Source organism: Accipiter gentilis, chromosome 30 (genome assembly GCF_929443795.1).
Source record: "Accipiter gentilis chromosome 30, bAccGen1.1, whole genome shotgun sequence".
NCBI lineage: Eukaryota > Metazoa > Chordata > Aves > Accipitriformes > Accipitridae > Astur > Astur gentilis.
The window spans coordinates 14390961-14416764 of record NC_064909.1 but is presented as its reverse complement, the minus strand read 5'-3'; the positions used below and the strand labels follow the sequence as shown (position 1 = coordinate 14416764).

Sequence of the window (25804 nt, the reverse complement as noted above, 5' to 3'; positions counted from 1 at the left end):
GAGCATCCTTGAGCGCTTTCCCATGCTGCGGCACCAGCCGTGCAGCACTGACCATCAGGTTCGCACTGCACGAGCACCACTCAGGCTGCTGATGGCACAGGCTCTTGCATTGCCTTGGATGCTTTGGACAGCACTTCCTACACCTGTACACACAGAGAAAATGGTTGTATTGTATTAAGGACTCAGGGTGTTTCAAACGCTGCATAGGGTGGGCATGGTCTTCATGTTCCCTCATCCTGATCAGAATCAATGTCACTGCTCTTGTCACTTGGCTTGAAGCAAGGGACCGCTTTCAGGGTTGTATGCATTTAGCTGCATTTTTCAATCTAGCCTTTTATCCAGTATGGATCTCAGAATAAGATAATCAAATAAATGAGTGCACATGGGAAGATAAAAATAAGAGAATGAAATAGATGTGTGTGTATGGCAAGACAAAAATAAAATCCTGCAACTTCAAATACACGCACAACCTTTTTACTCCCGAAAGAAGGTTACGAAGCTCCGGGAGAAGATAAGCTGTAAGCCCACAAACAGCCAGAATCTAGTTGGGAAGCCCACCCTACACTTGCTAGAAGCAGCCAGGAGCCTGCTGTGCGCACCAGCTGGAGGGGAGCTGAAGCCTTCTCCCTCTGATGAGGGTGAAGCCGGCCAGAAACGCCTCTCACCACATGGCAGCATCCACGACCCACCGCGAGGAAGCAGAGATCTCCCCTCGCTACCGGTGCTGCCTCAATGTTTACGTGCCCGAACAACGGGAATCTGCTTCTGGTGGGCGCAGATGAGAGCTGGTGCTTTTCGTCTTCGTTCTGGAGGACGGCTGCTAACAAGAGGCATTTCTAGCTGCGGTGGCAGTACAGGGAGATGGAGGCAGCTCCATGAGGACATACGGAGGAAAAAAAGTCACGTCATCTCTCTGACTTGTTTCCAGCCCATCTGTGCCAGCGCTGATGAGGGGTTATCCCCGCAGGAGGCAATTCAGGGTTAGTCCCTGCAGGTCTGAGGCACAGCTGTAAATTTGCTTAAAATAAATAGCGGAGCGGGGACCAAGTGTGGGAATGCACAAAAATCACAAAATCTGTGAAACACTGAGGGGGAATCGTCAGGGGGCAAATCCTCCTGTATTTTATATTCTGTGCTGTGTAACAGCAGCTCAGAGCTCCAGGTCCAGCCGCTTGATCACAGCTCTGGCCCCACTTCAGCTCAGGAGGATGCACTAAAATTGATTATAGATGTCAGTTTTGGTCACTGAGCTCTTGTAGCCCTTCAGGCAATCTACCCCTTCCAGAAATGAAGTCCAAGCCGAAGCAGAGCAGCTCCTTCCCCTCTGCCTCTCGGCGGTCGGGCTTGCCTCAGGCTCCATCCTCCTCCACCTCTTGCTGCTCCTCACTCAGTTTGGGCTTTCCTGGGCTGCAGGAGCCCTTCCCTGCTCTTGGCTGACGGAGATGATCGCCAAACCCCTCCACCCACTGGGGGCGAGCCCCCCCAGCCCTCCGACTGCCGTCACCATCTTGCATCCTGCATCCACACGCTGCTTGGCAGGAGGTGAATTTTTACAATTCATTAAGATTTTGAAGAGGAGCCGCTGCAAAAGCAAACGTTGATTTCCTGGTGCGGTGGTACTCCCACTCACCTGGGGGTGCTGGCGGACGGCCAGAGTGCTTGGTTGTCCTCCTCAAGCTGAACGGCACCAGGAGCACAGCTGCACACATGTGGGGATAGGAGCAAACGGCAGAACCAAGGGTTAAGTAGTACCCGTCAGCACTGACAGACACTATTTCATTTGCCTCTTCCTCCTCGGAAGGCCAGTATGTATCTATGTGTATTGCCCCCATCCCTGTTGAAGAGAGACTTCGCGTCCAGCACTTTGCATTTGAGTCGGTACAAAACAGGAACAGCGCTAGCTCGCTAGGGACATTATCTTTTGCTATTTTGATTTAAAAAATTAAAGCTATCCAACCAGTGACATAAAAATAAAGATCCTCCTATTACAGGTAATAGGAATTGCTGCATTATTGCTTTGTCCTGCCACTTGTAGCAGCCAACAGCTTATTGCCTCAGAAGAACCATCTCTATCACATAATTGTGCCTGTGTTGTATTTGCTCGGCTTAAGAGAGCTATTACGAACCTGAACTCCCTCTTTGGGCTGGCTGGGGAGGTGAAAACTCACCTGGTCAGGAAATGACGCTTGGGTGAAAGGGCTCTGTAATTTCCAAATTTTCCCGTTTAAAAGGAGCAGCAAAGGTGTCTCAGAGATAAAACACTCTCTTAGCTGAAAATTGGCCATATACTTTTCCTTTCTTAATGGAAGACCTCTGTTTCACTATGTGATGCCCATTTTCTCCAGGGGAGAGTAAAACCACAAAGAACTACGCTTCCTACACTGCTCTTTGAACTGATACATGATGCACCGATTTGAGCTAAACTCCCTCTTGAACAGCCTGAAGTTTTAACTCGGAGGAGACAGCATCAGGTAGCTGAGACACTTGAAAGCAACTCCAGCTGTGTGTATACCTTTACCAATATTGACTATTAACTTTGAAGTATCCGGATGCACTATTTCAACATGCTGTTAGTAGGAGCCCACGTATCTTTGGGTATAGGTTTGCAGCGAGCCCAGGTATGTTTTGTCACAACCGTGTCCTCTCTCGTCCCTGGTTTTCTTCACCTCACTGCGTCCCAGGAGCGTGCCGCACACCTTAATCTGCTTCACAAACACCATCTCTGCAACCTCCTCAGCTAGCGGACACCCTCCGCTACCTCTGAGGAAGGGAAGGCCTGCAATGCCCAGCTGAGGGTTAAATGGGCAACAGCCCTAACTCAGTGCCCTGTGAATGGCGCCGGGAAACAGGGAGCCACACCACAGCTGTTTCAGCCACGAGACAGCGTCTCCGATTCAGCAGCGATTTGTGGCAGTGAATGTCACAAATTGACTAAATCCAGCTGGGTGCTGCTTCCTAAGAGGCAAATTGCTTCAGCCGGCAGGCCTGGGCGTACTGCCTTTCCCCGACAGCAGCTGATGGGCGAGAGCGCCCTGTAATACACCTTCTCACTCCCCCAAACCGTGAATGATGCGGCACTGGCATCGGCATCGATAAACCCTATCTCGGATCCGGCACCGGCACCAGCATCGATAAATCGATACGGTTATATCTCGTATCCACCGTTATGCCTACCTGATGAAGCGCCGGGCACCTTACAGATGCTCCCTCAGAGCTGCCCATCACGTCCCCCCCTTCTGAAGCGAAACCGACCAGAAACTACCGGGAGCGCAAGGCTTAACTTGGCGTTTCTCTGCCCTTGGAAGTGGTTGGGCACCCCCGGAGCGGGGCAGCGAGAGACACACACACGCACCCCCCCACACACCCCCCCGCCCCGGCTGCCACCCGGCGGGACACCGGCGCCGCGCCGCGTCTCGCCGAGCGCGGAGCGGCGCCGCAGCCCTGCCCGCGGCTGCCATGCGTGTTCGCCTCGGCGGGGCTGCCCGGGCTGCCGCTGGGCGCCGGCGGTCCCGCAGCGCAGGGCTCCCCGCGGCGGCGCTCCGCTCCGCGGCCGCGGACGGGCGGGCGGGCGGGCCGGGCCGGGCAGGTGCGCGCTGCGGGTCCCCGCTGCCCCCCTCCCAGGTAAGGGCCAGCGTGTGCCGGGGGAGTGCGTGGAGTGCGTGTGCGTGGTTGTGTGTGCGGTGTGTGTGCGCGCGTGTGTGTGCGCGCCCGCCCGGCCCCGGCAGGCTGCCGAGCCGCAGCGGCGGAGGCGGCGGCGGCAGCGGCCGCGGAGGTGCCCGCCGGCGCTGGCGGGGGGTCCCCCGCAAGGTAGCGGCGGCGGCGGCGGCGGCGGCGGCGGGGGGTGGGTGGGTGTGTGTGTGTGGGGGGGGGGAGGGGGGTGGGTGCGTGCCCCGGGGCGGGGGCGGTGCGGGGGCAGCCGCGGCGCGGGTTGCGGGGGGCGACCCGCGGAGCCGGCGCTGAGCCCCGGGCACCGGCGAGGCGGAGCGGCTCTCTCGTTGCAGGCGGCGGCGAACCGGATGCCTTTGGCGGGCAGAAGATGTGTCATGGGAAGCAGGCGAGCGGCGGCGGTGCCCTCCCGGCGGCGCGGCGGCGGCGGCGGGCGCTGGCCGCGGCGCTGTGGCTGCAGCTGGCGCTGAGCCTCGGCCCGGGGCCCGTGGCGGGCGGTGAGTGAGGGGCCCCGGCCCCCCGGCCCCCGGCCCCCTTCTCCGCCCCAGCCACCCCCTCCCCTGCCGCCCCCCTCAGCCCCGGCCCCGGGGAAGGGGGGGAGCGGGGCAAATTTCCTCCCCCCCCCGCCTGAGCCACCCCCTCAGCCCCGGCCCCGGCGAGGGGGGGGGGGAGCGGGGAAACTTCCTCCCCCCCGCGCCCGGCGCCCTCCGAGGGGAGCGAAGCGCCGCTCCGTCCGGTGTCCCCCACCCCCCCGCTCCTTCCTTCCCCCCACCCACCCCCCAAACCCGCCCGCGGAGCCTCCGGCACCCCGCGTGGGGACCCCCGGGAGGAGGGAGCCTCACCCCGGCCCCTGCCAGGGAGCGGTAGCTCTGTGTAAGTACAGCATGATTTTCCAAACAGCGTAATGTGCTTTAATTAAGGGGGGGGGGGGGGGGGGGAAGGGAAAAAAAAACCCCAACCCAAAACCTTCCCCCACGGCGGTCCACTCAGACGGACGTCTCTCGGATGACTCTTAGCGCTTAAATCCTGGGGAAAGCAGAAATTTGGGGAGGAAGCAGGCGGTTCGGGGCTGAGAATGCAACGTCCTTCAGCGCTCTCCTCGTGGAGGAGCGACCCAGCCTTATTTGGCCTTTTTCGGTTTAATTACATTTTTACACTATCTTTTTAAATTATTGAGCCTGTGACATATTTTCAGCAGGTACATTTAATTACAAAATTGCTTTCAATTGATTCCGTAATTAGACTTGGATTGCTGGAAAAGTCTTAAAGTAAACTGCTTTGCTGCGAAATTAACTTAGCTGTGATAACGAGAGCAGCTTCGCATTTCTACTCCGGCGTGGTATGATACGTTTGTGTTGGGGGAATAAGCCATTTTATGATTGAATCGCATCACTAATGGCAGACAGGGTCCAATATAAAAATTGCCTGGGCTTCTTCTCGTGCCAAAGACTTTTGCCAAAATTTTCCAACTGGAATGCCTAAGCCCAAGCAGCTCCGATCCGGATGTGTTTTCTGTCACTGAACGTAGACTTACAGACACACGGCTGAAGAGGGCCTCAAAAGGTCATCTTGTCCATCCTCCTCCTGATGTGATTCAGGCCCGATTTTCTGTCTGGAGCCGATAATGCCATTTTCCTATACAAATCCCATGACTGCAAATGTGATTCCAGCTAAACAAGCTTTTAAACTGTTGCAGTCTCTACGAATCCCTGTTTAGAAATCAATGGCTTTTTTTTCTGCAACTGCGTTACCCTTGGTTTCCTGGCCAGCTCACGTTTCAGCGTGGTGATGCCATTCTGCCTGTCCTGTGCCTTCCTCGCAATTGGACTTGTGTGAGCTCCTGTCCTTCTCTAACCTCCTCCTTATGGCTCCATTCATAAAAATGAGACTGTTCCAGTGCCCCCTCCTCCCTGAGGCTGTGTGTATCCCGCAGTTTGATTGTCGGCGTTTATTTAACTGATTAGTGCAAGAGGTTCTTCAAAATATGGTTTATGTCTCCCTTGAATGTAGTAGTTTTTGTCACGGCCTGCAATAAATTCTTGTGTGATGTTGATCATTATTAACACCGCTGCCTTTCACCTTGGTAGTGTAACTAATTCTATACCAAATTCCATTTGCAAGGCATTTTTGGATCCTTCAAGAATTTTTTTTCTTTTGGTCCGGGGTCTAGGAAAAGGCTATTCACTGAAAAAGAGTATTCACTGAATGATTGCGCATGGGTAAAATAACCAGTGAAAAATATTTATTGCTGTTCTTAAGTTGTTATTGCTATTATTTTCCAGCGTGGTTGTGCTCGGAAGTTAGGCACTATATAAATACCAGTGAATGTACAGATCTTTCATGTAGTAGAATATATGGTTGTTGGTTTTTTTCCCACCCTGAGTCATTCCAGCGGCAAAAATAATGAGCTTTGTAATTAGAACAGGGGACTGTAAATTAGGATCCCTCCTATTTTAGGTTCTGTTGTATCTGCGAGCGAGCTTACTGTGCTTACACAGCTTGCTGCGAAGGCTCAGCTTTTGACTCCCCAGCCCGTGACACAGAGTTTGAGAACTTGTAAGCAGCTGTTGACATCGACCGAAGTTGTGGTTTCCTGGGACCTTTGAAAATTTTATTTCTGTAGGACTCTCGTTTTATGGATTTGCATATCTAGACAGAAGGCGCCCAGCATTACTGACTGCTTTGGAAAATGTAGCCCCAATCTCTTTCTATCTTCTCATTATCTGTTAAATAAGGATAATCATACTTCACTCAGAGATTTGAAAAGAGCTTTGATAACATTTAATGAAAATACTATGGAGGTGGAAAGAATTTGTTTCAAAAGCATTAGAAAAACAGCAGTGACAATATGCTGAAATAAAAACTCTCTCACATATTAAAAAATGAAAATGAATAGTTTAGGGTTATTTTTTCTATAGAGCAATCCACGGCTTACGTTTTGGATCCCATTTGTGGCCTCCTCCCTTCCTTAGCTGGTACCAGGATTTGGCGCCTGTAATAATCCTGTCATGACTTGTGTGACTCCTTCTATTTTATACCTGACTAAGCTCTATTGATTGTCACGTTCTACCATTTCACCCCAAATCAATACTACTTATAACTCTTTTTTTTCTTGTCAATAACCCTACAGAGAATAACTCTGTTTATTACATTCTGACTTTCTCAAAAGTGGATCTAGCAGAAAATTTGCTGTAGAAGTGAACTCAAATGAACAAACCTTTCAACTATCAATATACCTCATTCCTCCCTGATGTATTTAACTCTGCTGATACCAAATCTCTCATACTTCAGCTTGTGGCTTTCATCTAATCATCTTTGTTTATCTTTCTTTTCACTATGATTCCGTAGTGTAGGAAAAAAGATAAAGGAAATAAGAAAGTAGGAGCAGGGTGGGAAGGCTAGTAAGAGGAAGAATGAAATGCACAAGTGGATGGAGCTGATGACAAGTTATTTCGAGGTTTTAAGGCATTGTACAGAGTTCACTGTTAAACCTGTAGTATGGAGATAATAGCTGTAAGAATATATTTCTACATATATTTCAAATTCCTGGAATTATATTGACATCGTGGGGGAGGTGGGGAAATCTAAGGAGGGAGAGGGAGGAAAAAAAGTTCAGTAAGCTTCTGGTTTTGAAGTTTGCTATGTGGCCTTAGAATTTTGTCATTGTATCCGGATGTCTCCTGGGTGCATGTCTGCTTTATTGTCCTAGGTCAGCTGGGCAAGCTCTGTTCTTCTGCGGTGTCTTCTGCATGGCCCCATGGAGAAGCTCAGGGCTGCAACACACATCTCCGAAGGCTTGGATGGGGCCGTGGGCTGTCGCCTTGTCTTACCTCCTGGCTTCAAGTGGGGTCAGGTGTACTCGTGTTCTTCTTGCAAGGTGTTCGTTTAATCTTCTTAAAAAGTCTCCACCTCTCCTTGAAGCATCCTCTGCCAGTGCTTCATCAGCCTTTACAGTAGAAACTTTTTCCTAAGGTCTAACGTGAAGTGTCCTTGCTACTGTTTAAGCCTGCTATTTTCCTCCCCAGCTTTCTGGCTGTCTTTCATGTTCTGTTCCACCTCTTTGGTCTTCTGCTGCAGAAATGCAGAGTCCAGTTCCTCCAAAGACTGGATGGCTCCGGTTTCTCCAAACTTTCCCTAAGTCTACATCATACTTTCTAGATTGCTGGTCATTCAGACCATGAGCTTTCTCCCATGGAGCCATGTCCCTGTGGAATACGCTGCCCAGCAGCCTTGCCAGCGCTGAAAAGAGCTGAGGGATAGCTGCCCATGCCTTAGAGGCTCCGCTCCTGTTCAGACATCGCAGGTACCTTTGCTGTCATTATACGATGCCGCTGGTTTATATTCAACTTCTGATCCCCGGTAGTTCCCAGGCTTGTTCGTGCAGGGCTGCTACCTGGACAGTTGTTCCCATCCCATATTGCTGCTTTTTTTGGCTTTGCAATCAGTTTCCTGGTTTTCCCTGGTTGCATGTCCTGCAGGCAACATCCCTTCATGTCGATGGGTGCTTTTAAGATGGGAAGTAGTATACATGATGCACGATGGTAAAGAAATCTGGCATGTTGTGAAGCCTTCAGACATTTTATTGAATGTTAGTGATACCATGCAGACTAATGGTGGGGTTTTTTCTAGACCAAAGCTGAAGTTTTACTGCTCTGTGATTTTGTTGCATTTGATTGAAGTCTTGGTTATGCCTTGATTATAGTATCTAACCACTGCCTTTGGATGTAGTGGCTACCGAAACTACATCCCTCAGGTTTCTGAGGATGGTGGGCTTGTTTCCTTGGGGTAATACAAGTATTTGTGTGTGCTGATGATGGAAGCCCACCATCAGGCTTACTTTGTCAACCTGCCGTTGGTTTTGGCAAGAGAAGCCAGCCAAAGGTTTCCTCTAACTGCCTTGCATACGCTTTTGAGATTACAAAGGTTTTCTGAAAACTCAGATTGTTTTCTGATACCCTCTCGTTAAGTCTGTAGTTAATGTATTTTACTCACTCCCTCTCAGTGCGCCTGCTTCTCTTGTCAAGCAAAATAGACATTTCAGCCTTGAGTTCTCTGTACATCTGATGAAATCATCAGTTATTTTGCAAGATTGTTTTTAACCTCCAGCTTATTGGAGCAGCTTAGTATTTTGGAAGGAACAGATTTTTCCCACCGTGCCACAGTCTTATTCCCAATCCCAGATCTGCTTCATACAACCGCCATTCCCCTCTCTGCAGACTTAAGTTAGCAGTTAAGTACCATTTTGTAGCCGTTCTGATTGCAAGCGGCAAGGCCAGCGACATAGTAGGATGGCAGCTCATCATTTGTCTTTGTGGCAAATTCTTCTGCCTACAGCCCTGCTAGAGGCGGGCATATTTGATAGATTAATCTTAAATTGGTTTCTTAGCACCCTGCAAGAAGGAGGTTCATCCCTGGTTTACTGTGGGATTTGGAGACTGAGGTTAACTTTGCTTCTCTGTTTTTCTCCCTTACTCCCAGAATTACAGTAGGGTATCTTTGATCTCTGTATTAGGGATGATTACAACTTTAGAAGAATGAATTAACTACGCTTTGCTTGATTTTCTCATCTGTAAAGTAGATAAGCAATGTATGTCATGGGCATGTTATGAGGTAGTTTGAGAACCTCCCAAAGAAAATGTTACAGGAGTGAGAAATAAAGATTTTAACAGAGCATAAACTAGAGTTCACCAAAGTAGGAAGTTCTTTAACATTCATGATTTTTGTTGGTGGTGGTGGTATGTTGATTAATAAATAGTTAAATATTCTTACCAGAATTAGGAAGACGTTATCTTTTTTTACTTTTGCAGCTTCTTGCGGATTTTTTCTACAGCGCTGATCACATACTCCCTTTTTTTCCAAATATTGTCTGCCTCTGATAGCTATTCTTTTCTATTACAAGAAAATACACATTATTAAAAGTAGAAAACCTTGCACTCGTGCTCTGCATTTCAGTGGGGTTTTAGGCATGAAAAGGACAACAAATTGTGGTCAGAATTCATTTGCTATATGCCAGTGCAAATGTGAATGAAAAACTGGGCTGCACTTAGTGGTGAACATAACTTAGTCAGAAAATGAGCTCGAGGAATAATGCGGTGTAGTGTGTACAATTTGATTCAGTAAGTGTAAAAATTTGCTTTGCTAACATATTAAGGGGACCAACGGTACATGTATCTTACCAAATTCAGCAACTTAACTGTGAAACCAACATCTCCTCACTTGGCTTTACATTTTCTCAGCTACTTTCTTTGACGTGGCACAAGCACAGCATTATGAAACCAATTACAGGCTGTACATCTACTAGATTTCACAGCGGAGCGGTTCGTAGCAGTGGTTTTTAACGTCCATGCTTACCTGCTGACTATCTTACCCCAATTGCTTCTGTCAACACCGGGTTTGGCTGCCTGTGTTTCAGAGGGGGCTCCCGATGGCTTTTCCTGAACAGCTGGGCTGCGAATGGGATTTATCCGAATCGGGGTGTTTCTTTCTCCACTTACTGAAAGCGGTGGAAGAGGTTGTTGGTGCCATCTGTGCTCGCTGAGCTCCTGCGGGGAAAATGTGTCGGATGTGTTTTCACGCTTGTGATGGGTGACCCCTGAATCATATCAACTTTTAAATTGGGTAGTGTCCATCCTGGCTTGCTCTTCTGCTTGTTATTAAGAGATCATACAAAGCTTTTGCTCTGTAGGGGAGTTCCAGAACTTATCATTTCTGTATTAAACAAGCCTTGTTTTGGTCAGTATGACCGACTTTAATATATGGGGCTTTTCTGCCAGTGCCACTACTTACTTTAGCTGAAGATATCACATTAAAAGAAGAAAAACTCCCATAATTTGACATTCTTGCTTGTGTTAGGTTAATAGTAACAACAGTGGTAAAAATGTGACTTTATTAATATAGGCCTTCTCATCCATAGAGTTCAAAGCACTTTATAAAGGAAAATAAGTTTTGTTATGTCCCTTTGTAGATGGGGAAATGACTGCAGAAAGATTAAATGGCTTAAAGACTTGTTTCACATAAGAAACAGATCTTGCCATAGCCTGAGAAGAGATCCTCTGGATCTTTGTCCAGTACTTTCTTCTGTAAATAGAATTTAGGGAAATTCCTAATCCACATTTGTATGATACTGCTTTTAGAATAGGATTTTTTGGGCTGTAACTCTTCTAACTGAAATGAGTAGCAGATTTCCTATTCACATAAGTTGCTACTTAAGCAAATCACAGAGGGAGTTTTTCTAATGTGGTTTATTTGCCTTACTCCTTTATGTCTGAGATAGCACACAGCATTTTTCCAGACACTGAAAACATCTTCTTCTGAATAATAAAAAATAAGAAAATGTTACAAATTAGGGTTGAGCACTGAAAAACGTTACTGTGCTGTTTCTCATAGCGCAAAGCACATATTAGTATGAATTATATTTATGCCTTGCTTGATCATGTGGTTGGTGATCATAGTTTACATGAAAGGGCAACATTAGAAGAGCATTGCATGTGATTTTTAAATAGTCCTAACATACTTGAGCCATTAGAGAGGAGAAGAGCATTGCGTGACTGGGTAGCTCCATGCAGACAGTGGAGTGAGTGCCATTGCCTTATACTGCCCATTGCAGTTTAGAAATCAGTGGATGTATAATGCGCTTCTGTAAAAAATGAGTTCAGCTTACAACGGGTTGATCATGAAAGCGTAAGGTGCAATGTAAAGGACATAGAAGGATGAAATAGATATAGTGGCTGGTACCTCTCTATTTCATTTGCTTACTGCAAGTGGTGAAGTGGGGCAAAATGCAGAGCTAGGAAGCATGACAGGGCTAAGGGTGCAGCACAGTCTCTGTGTAAAGCCAAATTCTGCACTTGGTAAAAATTTACAAAATCTGGAAAAAAAAAAAAAAAGTTTACTTGGAAACTGAAAAGAGGAGACAGGGCTTACAATAGACTGAAGAAGAAAATAGGTGGGGTTACTAAGGGTTAGATTATGTAGAAGTTGGGTTATCAAGGGTATCGTAAGATACTGTCCTAAAAATAAACTCTCTTGTACACTGCTAAAGAAAAAGCGGGATACAGCATGCACATGAATCAGGGGAATCATTATATCATTGGACTCCCATTCCGGAGACCTAGAGAATACACTAAAAAGAAGAGGTTGTCTTTGAAAATGCAAACCCTTCAGATCCTCTTTTCTAGTACTGCAGAAAGGCAGCAGCACGCATAGTTGTTGATCTGTCAGGAGACTGGAGAGCACCATACAGATTCAAGAGACAGGCTCCCATACGTGCTGGGAGGGAGGAGAACATCCTCAGAAGTGGAAGCCTGTAAATGTGGCATCCTGTTCTCGCTTCTGTCATTAGCACCAGTGAATGCATACACTAAAAAAACTGTGGAACAAAAAATTCATTTCCCTCTTTCTGGAGGTGGGACAATAGACTTGAGAGCAGAAGCACAGAAATAGGACTGCAAAAGACCTCAGAAGCATCTGCAGTTCATCCTCCTGTCCAGAACAGGACCCACATAGATACCTCAGGGAAGTTATCATTCCAGACTTTATGTTGGAAACTCTACAATCTCCCCAGGTATCTATCCCAGTGTTTCACTCTCTTAACCATTAAAAAGGTTTTGCTGAAGTCTAATTTGAATCTTTTTTGCTGTAACATAGGACTTTACGAGGATTTAAGTCTCTAGTGTGGGATTCCCAAGTGTTCCCCCCTCCACTGTGCTGCCTGTTGGTGCAAATGCACCAGTGCTCTGCCTTTGGCCATCCTGACTGCTGCTACCACTGCCCTGTGTCAGGGTGGGCAGAATCCTGACCGCTCCAGCCCAGCAAACTGTCTCTGAAAAGTTAGATATTAGTTAACAGTCTGCAAGCTAAGGTTTAGCTGTAACTGCCCTATGTTCGTATGCTGCTACCAACACAGAAGGAGTTGTTGTGATTCTTCACGGTGGAAATTACAATTTTTCTAGTTTAGTTAAGGTCACAGCTAAGTTTGTATTTAACACAAGATCAGATATTTTACCAGCAGCTATCAAAAAGGTCAGCTTTGCCTTGCTAGTTTGGAAGGGCTTGCAAGGATTTTCCAAAGTCACAATTGGAAAGAATCAAGAATAAATCTCAGAGCCCTCCTATAAAAGATGCTTATTTACACAGTCTGATCTCCTTGGGGATATTAGACCAACTCTTTGTACTTGATCGTGATGTAAACAGTATGGTTATTGCCACGCTAAATTGCACCCAAGTGAATTTTGTGTTTTACTTCTGTAGACTGAGTGAAGTTGTATATATTGAATAGCCCTGTGGTAATAGATTAGATCCACACAAAAGCCAGTCAGTAGCTTAAGACTTCCATATGTGTTTGCAAATAAACAATTTTAACTGGAATTTTTAGAAGCAGCTACTTACAGCTGTGGCCTCCAGTGCCTGAGTTCCCAGTAAAATTGGTGCTGATGGTGGGTATCCAGAAAGGTTGTGTCATTCAGGAATCTGGAGTGGCACAGGGAGACGGGGGGGATATTAGAGAGTGTGTGGGGAGGAGTTGCTTTTTTAGGCTAAAATGGAGGTTTGAGATTTAGAGCAACACTAAGAGCTGAATTAGCAAGAGGAGCACTGTAGTGGTGTGGGGATTGAAGTCAACAGGACTACTTGCTTGAGTAAATCTTTTGCTGTAAGAGCTTCATGGCATAGGGTATATCTTCTATCTATTTCTAATTCTCTGTGTAAGTCTACCATGCTATTCCTGTGTTTGTGTAATAATGATTTGTATTCTGAAAGCCATGGGTACTTATGAAAGAGACAGTCATTTTTCTGTATCTCTCCACTTAGCTGACATTTTTAGGGATATTTTGTACACATCATATTACTCAGAGAAAACACAAATGATCCACTTAGAACTGAAAATAAATAATAAATAATTTGGTATCCTGTAAATTGGACTTATAAAATAGCTTGATTGCAATTACCAGCTTTGCAGTAATCTTGAAGGAATTAAGATAAAATGGCGTTATCATGAGCAGTAGTAAAAATGAGAATACACAGACATTTGTCTTGGTCTTGTAAAATGCAGAACACCCTTCTCTCCTCTGAAGGGGGACCGCGATCCCTAAAAAGTACAGTCACAGCCATTCTGGGGGAGCACCGCACTGCTGTGACTGCAACACTAACTCCCGCTCTATCCCTCCTTTGCTTCAGAGATAACCATCCTGGGCAGTTCTTCCCACCGCTGACTCATACAAGCACATGCTCTCTTTTTTTGCACTCCTTTTTCGCTCTCTTCTCTGAGACCTGAGGTTCTTCTGTGAGGTCAGGGAAGAAGCACGGAGGATGCAGCCTCTCTTTTCGTTTAATGTGACTCCAGGTTAATACCACCTGCGGTTCCCCGGGTGAGCTGGAGCGTATGCCATGGTCGTGACAGCACAGCCCTCTCACCCCCGTGGCTGTAGCTAGCCCAGCTGCTGGCATCTGGCGTCCCACCTCCCTCCAAGCTCCTCAGCAAGCCCTTCAGTCACAGCAGCAGGCGAGAGGCAAAACAAGTAAGCACTACTGCTCACTAGAAGCATCAATGGTGTAGATTTATCAGAAGCGCCAAAACCCTTGTTTACGCACCTTATCGTGATTACACCCCTCTTTCATATCTTGTGTGCCCCTAAGCAAATGGTACTGCTGCAGTCTGGTCTTTGGACAGCATTCCAATACATCTCCCAGCGCAGTACCCACATTTTAAAACTCTCCCTCTCTCTCTGCTATATGATTCATGTCCCAAAGAGCGGGGTTGTTGTTGCAGGATTTAGCCCCTTCTCTTTTTGAAGAATGACGCTCGGAAATGGTTGCCCAGATGGAAGAACCATCTTTCCAATCTAGCAGAGCCATTCACTGCTGATAGCCCGTGCGTCATCTGTCACTGTTGCCCTTATCCAGTGCATCCGTCTTAGAGAGCAGCACAAGAAAGGTACAGTCTAGGACTGATTTTGTCAAGACTAGGCTGGTTTGCAGAGGCTAGGATATTTTAGTCCAAAGGGAACGTTCCAGTGAAAGTATTCACCAAACAAAACATACAAATCACTGCAAAATGTGCATAGATGAAGCCCAACTCTATTATACCTATGAACTCTTTGAAACTGGGTCATGATGGGACACACCACTGCGCACCAGCTGTAAGAGGTGCAGTGGAAGAAATTTCAGGAAAGGGCACATGGACTAGCAGGGGCATCCAGTTATAAAGGAGGGATGAAGGAGGGGTATGTAACTGTCTTTGTATGCATTCATGCGCTAATGCACTTAAGCGTGCCCGTGTTAATCTTACAAGGGGGGGAGAGAGATGCAGATAGAGAGATAGAGAGATATGTGCATATATGCTGGATAAGAAGTAAGAAACTAAAAAAAAACCCAGCAGTGAAATTGTAAGAAATATTGACAGTCGTTTCAAGGTTCTTATGCTTGTTCTTAACATTTACAAGGTTGCTTTTTACAGTGCAAAATGGATGAGTGTTGCTTCTAATGCTTCTGTTGGGGTGCAAGAATGATACTGGATTCATGTGAGGGGTGGAGAGCAGAACAGTGTTGGGTATATTTAGATTCTATTTCATTTTTATTTCATATACAATAACTTTACAGAGAAGGACTTCATTCCTCATTTAAAAGAGAAATCCATCAGATAAATTGCATTCATTGTGGGGAGAGGAATTTTGTCAAAACCACGGTGAAACATGCCTTTTTGCAGTAGCCTTGATATGATAGGAGGTGCATTTTCTGGATGCTACTAATGGGTGCATTTTTTGACTCTGGGTTCTGCATGTGGTAGAGTTTTCTTGGTTCTTCCAACAGGCTGTCTGAGAAACCTTGTACTTAGAGCAAGTGGATCTATGCAGTTGAGAAAGTTAGTATTGGCCAGGCCAAGTTTATGGGGATCTAACTTGATAAAGCAGACTGGAAAAAATTGTATTTAAAATATTTTTTTAGAATGCTAACATTATTAGCATATAAAAAAAATATAAGGGGGCACTCATTTAAAGTAGCTCAGGATTATGTCAGCTAAAGAGATTTTGCCGCAGTGCATTAGTATCGCAGGTAAGTGATTCATTACATTTGCTGTTCTGGCTTGTTTAAAGCTGTGATTTAAAAATGCAGACTTTCAGAGGAAGTAGTTATAAATCTGATCTGAACGCTGATAATTATTTTTTCCAAGGAAACAATATAACACCTCCCAGTTGCAGCTGTGTCGTTATCTTAGCATTTGCTGTTTACGGTCACTTTTTGCCATACTTAACACTCTGTTTAATTCTTCAGTTGTTTTGATGGAGAGGAAAAAGTCCTTTGAGAGTGTATCTATACATATATTGTTAGAAAAAAAATATTTTCCATATGCTACTTTTTCTGTCTTTGCAGTCAAGTGATTCTATTATCATAAAATCTGCTCTGAAGTACAAAACCAAAGCGGTACGGGGAGCTGCAGCAGCGTTTCAGGAGCCAATGAGACTGGCAGCTTACTGTTAATGTTAACATGACACTGCTATTTGTTAGCTTGGAAGTACCATTTGCTGTTTTTTCCCTGATCCAAACGTCTTTGGAAATAAGATGTTGTAGGGATTTTCCTATTCATCAGCTTTCCATTTCTCCTGTGAATTTCCTTTCTCACCCCGAGGCAGTCGTTCAGGCCATGGGGGCTCTGATTGCCAGCAACTCTGCCAAATTTCCTACATGAGCAAGTTTGGATCCTCTGTTTTACCTCCTACACTTGACCTTGGGAATGAAGGAGGTAGGGGTGAGTGGAAGTTGTATGAGATGAAGAGATTTGGCTTTATGAAACAGTTCTAAAACAATCTCTCACCTCAGTTTACATGCAGGGATGAAGAAAATCTCATGATTCTAGAACACAAGATGATGCTGATCCTTCTGGTTGGATATACAGCCTCTCCTTTCAGCATCTGAAGACCACTTGTTCTTGTTCCCTTACAGCCTTGTCAGTCCATACTTATCTCCTCCTCTGACCTACTTTCAAAAGTACTTACTGAAAATAAAATGAACAGGTGAATTGGTACCTTTTCTGGGAGATTCTCTGGGAACGACAAGGCACTTGAAAAAATGTTTAATATGTTTCTTTTGTAATTTGGCTTCTGTGCAGCCTTCTACAGATCGTCTGGTCTATCTGTCTAGATCAGCTAGCTTTTAAAGAAATTCTTCACAAACACTTTACAACCATTTGCCTTGATCTGAAATACCAAAAAAAGTCAGAAAAAAGAAGACAAGGATGTACTAGATGGGGAAAAAAGGGATCAAGGGATGTACCTGAATACAGAGGTTAGCTTCCCTTTGTTCCCTAGTTGTAATGGTAATTTCAGTCTTGATTCTCTTACTGAGCTTGACTGTATTAATTTTGTTTATTTCTGAACTGTCCTGCTGAGTTTTGAAACCATGGGCTGGTCAGTGCCCAATTCCTGAGTGCTCATGTCCTTACTATCATTTCATGATCTATGGTAGGAAGGGAATGATTCTGTACATATAAGCCTAATGACCTGAATTTGTAAAGCTAAATAGCAACACTGCTACTGGCATGACTCACTATTATTTTTAGCTCTGAAGGGGAGACAGTGGAGCAAAGGTTCATCTTTCCATACCAGCTGCGTCTTTTGTTGAACAATCTGATATTGCTGAGAGGTTTAACCTTCATGTTTCTGTTTTTAATCAGACTTCTTCAAGATATTGTGCATCTGTTCAGTTTCTTTTCATAATAGGCTCGTTCCCTGAGAGAATGGCTCTCTGCTCTTCTTGTACAGTATGGGTCCTTGCTTAGTGTTTCTAAGGACGGAGACTTTGCAACTTGAACTGTTGCTAGAAAGAGCCAAAGTAGAAAAGGTAACTGATTTAACTGAAACAGCAACACAGAAGTCTTTGGATTGGGTTTGTGCTAGTCAAAGAATACATATTTTCCCCATTTCCCTTCAGAATGCTAATTATTTTATGTTTATTGTCAGAGGTGAAATGCTTGGTAGTACTGATACAATAAAGGAAGAATCAGGTTTTCCTGTGGGATAACTGATCCAGATTCAGTCTGGAAAATCACACTGATTTCTGAAAGCTTTTGCTCTTAGTCTTGTAGAGTGCTGCAAAGCCTAGCAGGTTGCATGGTCTCTGTGTTCCTGCCAGGGTTACCTGTGAAATTAACTGGTCATTAAAATCCCCTCTGGCTCCCAAGCAGTTCCAGTTTCTAACATTGAATTTCTAAGTGAAGGTGAGTGGTGGTACTGTCAGATTTGGAAGAAAAAAACATGCTTACCTCTTAAAAAAGCAGTTGAGTGACTTTGGAGGTTAAGAACTGCTTTAGAATTGGCTTAGGCACTGAATAAGCTTAAAGTCCATAAGCTTCCAGTGAAACAAAGGCCCTGAGCTACTGTGAAGAAGGTACAGGACAGACCAGAGAGGTGCTGCTGCCTTTAGGGTACTTGCTAAGAGTATGACCAAAGCGAAAACCTGCATTCAGATTACATGGGCTTTAGGTCTTAGACTGTAGCTCATAATGGTGATGCAGCATATTTTATAAGGAGATGACTGCTTGTACGTTAAGTTTAAAAAAAGATTTTTTTTTTTAATCACAGTGGGAAAGTGCACATAGAGAAACCTTTTCTGGAAAAAAACTTACCAGTATTTAAATCTAATTTGAATTATTTCTTAAGAAGGACATATGATGGGAAATGTCAACTGAGTGATACTATGTTCTCTGTAATCAAGCTTCGTTCTACTACATATGGAAGATTTATCTGAGCCAAAAAGGGAAGTAAGGACAAAGAATAAGGAACATGGGAGAAGAATGTGCCTTGCATTATCAGGGGATTGCAAACTCAGATAAATTAAGACACAGACATTTTGTCAAAGAAGTCGGGTATGTAAGTTTAAAGCTTGCTCTAGGCAGTTTTAACTTAGCCAGCACTTACAGCAGTTGATAACCTAAAGTGACACTGACCTTGGCAGACTTACAAGGGTAAGCTTCGCACAGGGATGAATTATTCTTGATCAGTTGCTCAAGTATATGAGGCAGAGGCCAGAATTCCTTCAGTATTGATTATGGATGTTTGTTTTATCCCAGAACAAACATACTGATTGCAGATAGTGGAAGTAGAATCAGTCTCTCTGTATATTTGAGCTCTTCTGCATCCATTATATGATATCCTGGGGCACAGTGACGCTGCTGAGCTTATGCCATGCCTCCCTCTCCTTGCTTTTTTGACTCATTCCTTTTTAAGGCTGTAATGCATGGAATAGGAAATATTGGTTTTGTTCAGTAACTGCCTGCACAATCAGGCTTTTTTGCTGGGTTGTCTTTTTCCTGGCCTTGTTGCGTTCATGTCCAGGGGATGCTTCATGACCTTTGCTTGGCTTCATGACCTTTGCTTGTGGACTTGCAATTGCACAGGTAGTTTTCAAGTATCATTAGTGGCTGCTTTGAGGTTGTCGTTGTTTAGAGACACAGTGGAGGCAATTTAGCCACAACGCCACTATTTTTAATCCATCCTCTTGTACTGAATCACTGTACCTCTTGCTAAATCTGTCAGGGTCTGTGGGTGTTAAATGCTGCTAGGATGTAAATCCTTTTTCTTGTGAGGAGCTACGCAGGCTCAGGAAATAAAGTGCCATGGTGGGAACAGAGGTTGGTTGTACCCTCCCCATGCTAATTGTAATGGTTTCTGTTAGCAGAATTGGGCAGCTCTGGAGTCACACCATAATGAAAGCTCTTTTTGGGAAGGTCATAAATTGTGACCCAGTGGACAGAGCCTTTTGGTTTCTTAGACTAACAGAATGCTGTCAATGCCAAAAGTCCCACAGATATTCTCATTTTTGGCTTAATATATTAAAATATCTGTGATTAAAAAAAAAAAAAAAACACAACAAAAAAAACCAACACCAGAAATGTTATCTGATACCTTAGGGAATGTGACAGCTGAAGTGTCCCTTCTAGGTCTTCTCTTGAGTGACTTGCTGGGTTCAGAGATACTTTTGCACATGCTACTTTGCCCATCTGTTCTCTCTGCTTTCTCAGATCCCCTGAGCAGGCAGAGAAGCAAAACTCAGAAGACTTCTGTTCTCTCTGCTCTTCAGAGAAAAGAAATTGTGTCAACTGCAATACACTGCTTGGACGCAAAAAACCCGAGCTGTCAGGAAAAAAAACCCAGATAGTATCCCTGACATGTAAGGCTGGTTGCAGAAAGGCTCCCAGCCACCTTGGTTTTAGCAGTGGTCATTGAGTTACAGACCTGGATGCTAACATTTTTGGACAGCTCTGTTTCTTGTTTGTTTGTTCCTCTGTTAGACATTTAAATAAAGGATGTAATACTGTGGTGAGAAATGGCTTAATTTATATCATTTTCTTTAACAGCATGGCCTTTAAGGCAATAACATGTTGTAAGACTCAAGCTCTTTGTGAGCTAAATCTCTGTTGACAGCACATGATTGATTCAATTTTGCAGATGGGACAGATTTCCTTGTTGTGTCTCAACCTGTCTCTTGATTACTTGCACACAGACCTAGCCACTGACAAACCAAAAATGTTAATATGGATGAATGCTCACACATATGCCTTACACATATGTGAACGCCCACTCCTTTATGCATTGCTTGAGGAAAAAACATACTTGTACACAATAATCCTGTGCTTTATACATGTGTAATAAGGAATGCAAAGTTATGCAGCCAGAAATAGGAGCAGGGGTTTGAAAAGCTGACTTGTAAAAAAATCGAAAATGAATATTGAATGGCTGTATATTCAAGAGGGCTGAGTACAACAGGGATTTGTACTTGATCATCGATCCTTCTTCCTTCAATAGGTCATCACTTGTTAGCTTCAAATCTGAAGTTGCTTTCACCTGAAGGCCTTCTCTTACTGTACTCTTATGGGATATCTATCTGTCTCATAGCCCCAGGTCACTTGACACTAATTCCTAATAATTGCTGTCAGTTCTGAAAGAAAAGCCAGTAGTGAACAGGCAAAGAGAGTGAGTTGTTCTCCGGTCCCTGGAACTTTTACATTTAGCAGCCAGTTGTCACACAAGGCTGCTGCTGTGGCCGCTCCTATGTATTTTCTGAATGCTACCTGGTTCAGTGAAGACCACAGAAGTTATGCTTTGGATTGCATCAGAAGTAAAATGTCACAACTAAGTAGAGGAATTCAGTTTCCAAATTGTCCTTGTAGGATCATACTTCTAGAGATACTGTATAGACATTGAAAGCATTTTAAAATATAAAATTTAGCTCACGTTTCAATTTTCTTTATCTTAATGCCAATTTAGAAATTCATGTTTGTGTTCAATAGACTTCAGTGGTAGTAGGCTAACGTCTACACAGCAAAATTTTTCTGCCTTATGTGATCCTGTAACTTATAAAACTGAGCAGGGGAGACCCTTGGTCTCTCTGGAGGCTATATTGTGACTGCAGATTATTTGGACAACTGATGGCTTGTGTTTCTTTTCAGTTTCAGAGTTTGTCCTCTTAAGCATTTATTTTCCCATTTAATGTAAAATCCTTGCCTGGGGCAGAGCCCTGACACATGAGGTGGCATCCCAAGATTAAATGTTATTAACATAAAAAGAAGTGCTGGAGACCATCGGTTTAATCAAAGGACTTCATTTTCAGAGGCGGTCTACCCCAGATTTCTAGTAAAAGTCCATGAAAGTTGTGATTTTGTACCTTCTTTTGAAACTGGATCCTGACCTAAGACACCTTATTCATATGGCACCGTTAGTGGGGAATGACTTCTGGCCACTGTACTCAAATCTCTTTAAAATGTGACCATCTGCCCAGTGTTCTGCAAAGGCAGGAAATATTAATTACAGAATATTCTGGCAGCTCTGGATTTATAACAGAGCTGAATTTGGCCCATTAAATTTACAAAATTGATGTTGATCAGAGTTTATGTAGATGAAAAACTACGTAGCTAAATAGCACTTTGTTTTCTGAACTGTTTTATCTGTGTATAGGAATATTAGATAAAAGGAGTATATTTTAAAAACATGTTCAGTACAAATTTGCATGAAAATGGTACTGTTGCTACAGAGTTTATTATGAACTGTTATATAAATAATCTGCTTTTAAACAGACTCTAAATATCTATTTATGCAATGTAGCAGTTAGAAAAGTTAGTATGTGTTTTAAGACTGACAGTAGCTTACTGTGTTCAACATCTTTGGTTTGTACAGCAGAACATTTTTCACTTAACAACATATTTAAAAAAACAAAGCAAATACCAAGAGGCGTATTGCATGCACGCGCTGTATTTAAATACAAAGTTCAAGTTGCATAATGAGTCAGCTACAACCAGGAAAATACTGAATCTGATAGTTTGTTAGTAAATGTTCTCCTATGCCTATATGTTATAAAGGTTATTTGTCAATAGATAATGCTGTATATGCTACAGGTTGAATGAACTAAGACAAAAAGTTTCTAAATGGATGAATTTTAAGAACTGGAACTACACATCAGAGCTACAGTCTGATCCCCTTAGCCAAGCCCATGAGAGGACTCATCTTCTCTTCAGTCACGCTCTTCAGTTCTGCTTACTCTGTCTGCAAGAACTACTCACAGACTTGGGTCCCTGCTAAACAAGGGCAGTGCCTATATTGTCTTGCTCTTTTGACAGTAGTGGCTCTTAATGTTGTCGTCTTGCTTCTGAGTCCAGCTCCTGACTCTTGGGTTTGTCCTCTGGATGCTGACTCTGAACTGAGAACATCTACCGCAGCCTCTGCGTGAGGTCATATATCCCTTGCTGCCGAAAACAAATGCACCATATGAGCGGATTCACCTCTTGTTAGACCATTAATGAATCTTGCTCCAGACATCAAGTTTAGCAGCAAAATTGCAGTTTTTCAGAAGGCAGTGAAATAATGTTAACTTTGCTCCAGGCTTGGGGTTTGTGGGGTTTTCATGCAATGTACTTCTGGAATGGAGTGGAATATTGTATTCTACCTACTCATTCTTCAGTTCTTCATGTAAATACATACTCCAGCATTTGCTGGAGGCAGCAATTTCTTAAATCAAACAAGTTATATTTATTTAAGCATGGATCTTCTATCCACTCCACCAGAGCAGGTGACAGTTCCTAAGACTGATTATTCAGGATGAACACTTCTCCCTTATTCAAAGCCTACATGAGTGTGTCTTCTGTACGCGCAGGAAAGCATTCCTCTCATTCTGAAGTGGTCACCACTCTTGCTCACAGATATGGTTCCTGCCATGGCCTCGCCACGTGGCTTCTTCAGGTGGTGCTTGTGCCTACAGGTACCCTTGAAATCAGTAGCCATAGTGTTGGCTTTGTCTTCTTCTACAGCTTGTGTGACCACATCAAAAAGCTGCTGTGTGAAATAAAGGCAATGCTTCTCCGTAGTCTGCCTCAAATGAGCTGAGCCATTGCGAGTCCCCTGCATGTTGGACTTGTCATACAGAAGCAGCTGAGATGTCTCTGTGCACCTCGGTTCACTGGGACACGGTGGTGAGAAACCCACCCATATCCCACCTGCAGGGTGAGTTTATTGCAATGGTGGAAAGGTGTGGCTTCATATTTGAAATCTGGAGGAATAAACAGCTGAAGTATTTGTTACCAAATTGTGTTTCTATTCAGTTTTGAAGCAGCTATATGATTTTTCAGTGACGTGTTAGCACTGCCAGCTGGGAAGACTCCTTAGGCAAAAGATCTGACTGTTTTGAAATTGTAATGGTACAGAATAGTTATAACATGTAGAAGATGATAGTTTCATCCTTTGGGCATGTGTCTGTGTAGGCTGAAGAAGTTAGTGGAGCTGGTCTCCTGCCTCAGTTTTCTTAATGCCCTGTATGCATTTTATACAACATTTTGGTTTTATAAATTATCATTCACACATCTGATTTCTTTCTGTTCTATTTCTGACTCAGGAAAGTACTGCCTTGTATAAAGGGTCTGGAGTTGATGAGATATTAAAGATTTAAATTGTGAAGTATCTGAAGTAAAGCACATTTTTCTTTAGAAACATCCTCAAAACTTAAGGCTCAAGCTTTTTTTTTTTTTTTTAAGTGCCTCTTGGAGACTAACCCTCTCTATATCACTGTCTCCTAATTCTCCTGGAAGGAGGATCTGATCACTTGTAGCTTCCAGTCTGTCCTTGTAGTAGGTACAGTCCTTTAAGATGCATCGAGGTCAGTGATAATCAATCCTGCATTCAATTTCCAACAAAAGAATTAATTTGACTGATTTTCAGTAGAATTTTGTGTTGAGAGGGAACTGCAGAAGTAATGTGAACCATGCACTTTGGCTTTGACATTTTTAACTTCGGTTTGCCCTTGTTCATCTGTCTAATCTGTAAACATGTCCAGTACTAGAGCTTTCTGTTCAAAAAAAGTCAAAAAAGCAATCACTGACCATATATATTCCCCCTTTCATCTGCAGTGCATTAAGCAAGAGTGCAACATAGATAAATTTCTTCTTGCTGCTTTTTCCACTTGTTCTCATTCAGAAAATTCCTATAGAAAAACCTAGATTGTGACATGAGTCTTGTGTTTCATTCTCCTAAGTTTTGAGGTTGTAGTCATATTCCATACCTGAGATGTCTGCAGAAGAGGTGAAATTCTGACGCCCTTTGTCACCCGCATCCGTTGTAGTTGCGGGTCTTGTCTTTGGCACGTCGGTCCTAGGAACACTGAGAGATTGCAGCTGCTGTGGCCGTAAAGGGGCAGTTGCAGGAGAGAGGGGGGAACTTTCTCACTTTGAGATTTGGAAGATCAATTTGATTTTGGGTCCTGAAACAAATGTTGCATGCTCGGTCATTGGGAATGTGTTCTTCTTTCCCTTAGGTATAAGCTCTGTAGCCTCTTTGTCTGTGTCCATGTATAGTGTGATATGGTAGTTGAGCCAGAAGATGAGAAAGATGTAGTATGCTTTGGCCGTGACTTCAAGTCATAAGTGACTTAACAGTGGAAGAAGTATTTATAATTACAGAAGCCATGCGGATATCAAGTAAAGAATCCAGAAGACACTCCAGACTGCCACAGACTACCTGCCACGTGCCTTTGATTGAAAGCAATATTCACAATGTAGCAAATTCTTTAAAATATTTTCCTTTTCAAGGATTCACTTCTTCCTTGGCCAGACCTGGGAATCAAGATAACTCAGTGAAAGTTTCATCTGTGTGTTTGAAATGATGGATGCACAAAGTAGAGGATCGGTTGTGTTTCATAGGAGACATAAAACCTCATGGCGTTCACTGGAAATTTATCTTCTCTTGTACAGGAGAGAATTGAATCTTATCAAACTACACCAGGGAGATGTTTTCAAAGCAGAAGACTAGCTGTCTGTTCTGATCCTATGTGAATGTCTGAGAGGAATGTTTTAAGTCACGGTAGTGGCAAGCTGAGCTCTCCAGTTTAAGTCTCATGTTTGACTCGTCAACACTTCATAGTCAGCTGTAACAAATTCCACTGCCTGGCCTAGACGAAAGTACCTTTTTTTGCTATTTGTGCCTCTATATCCAAGTCTGGTATTACGCAGGCACACATTTTAAAGGGGAGTTTGTTCATTTTCAGATACTCACAAATCCTCTTAGTCAGCCTGGGGCTGTTGGGATGGAAAGCAGCAGTGCAGAGAAGGAGCCTGGGGTGCTGGTGGAGGGAGGGCCAGCTGACCGTGAGCCAGCCACGTGCCCTCACAGCAAAGGCGGCCAGCGGCACCCCGGGCTGCGTGAGGGGCGGAGAGGGTCTGGGACATCTTTCGTGGGAGGAGAGGCTGAGAGAGCTGAGATGATTCAGACTGGAGAAGGGAAGGCTCAGGGGAGGTCTTATTGATGTGTAAAGATAACCTGAAGGGAGAGGGCAAAGAGGACAGAGCCAGGCTCTTTTCAGTGGTGCCCAGTGGCAGCACAAGAGGCAATGGACATGAATGGAAACATGGGAGGTTCTCTCTGAACATCAGGAAACGCTGTTTCACTCTGAGGGTGGCCGAGCACTGGTTGCCCAGAGAGGTGGTGGAATCTCCATCTGTAGAGATATTCAAAACCTGACTGAATGTAGTCCTGGGCAGCCGGCTCTAGCTGACCCTGCTTGAGCTGGGGCATTGCACTAGATGATCAGAAGGTCCCTTCCAATCTCAGCGGTTCTGTTATTCTGTGATATGCCACAGATCAACACACATCAGAAGAAGCCTCTTTAT

General features: G+C 44.4%; 1 protein-coding gene across 2 annotated transcripts in view; it reads left to right on the top strand.

Moving 5' to 3' along the window:
* Positions 1–4006: 4006 nt before the first annotated feature.
* Positions 4007–25804, top strand: part of SUSD4 (sushi domain containing 4) — a 73739-nt gene continuing 51941 nt past the window's right edge. For both annotated transcript variants that reach the window (XM_049833444.1, XM_049833442.1), the window contains exon 1: positions 4007–4163. In XM_049833444.1, coding sequence (XP_049689401.1) covers positions 4037–4163 — 127 coding nt within the window. In that variant the 5' untranslated portion in view covers positions 4007–4036. The remainder of the gene's footprint in view (positions 4164–25804) is intronic.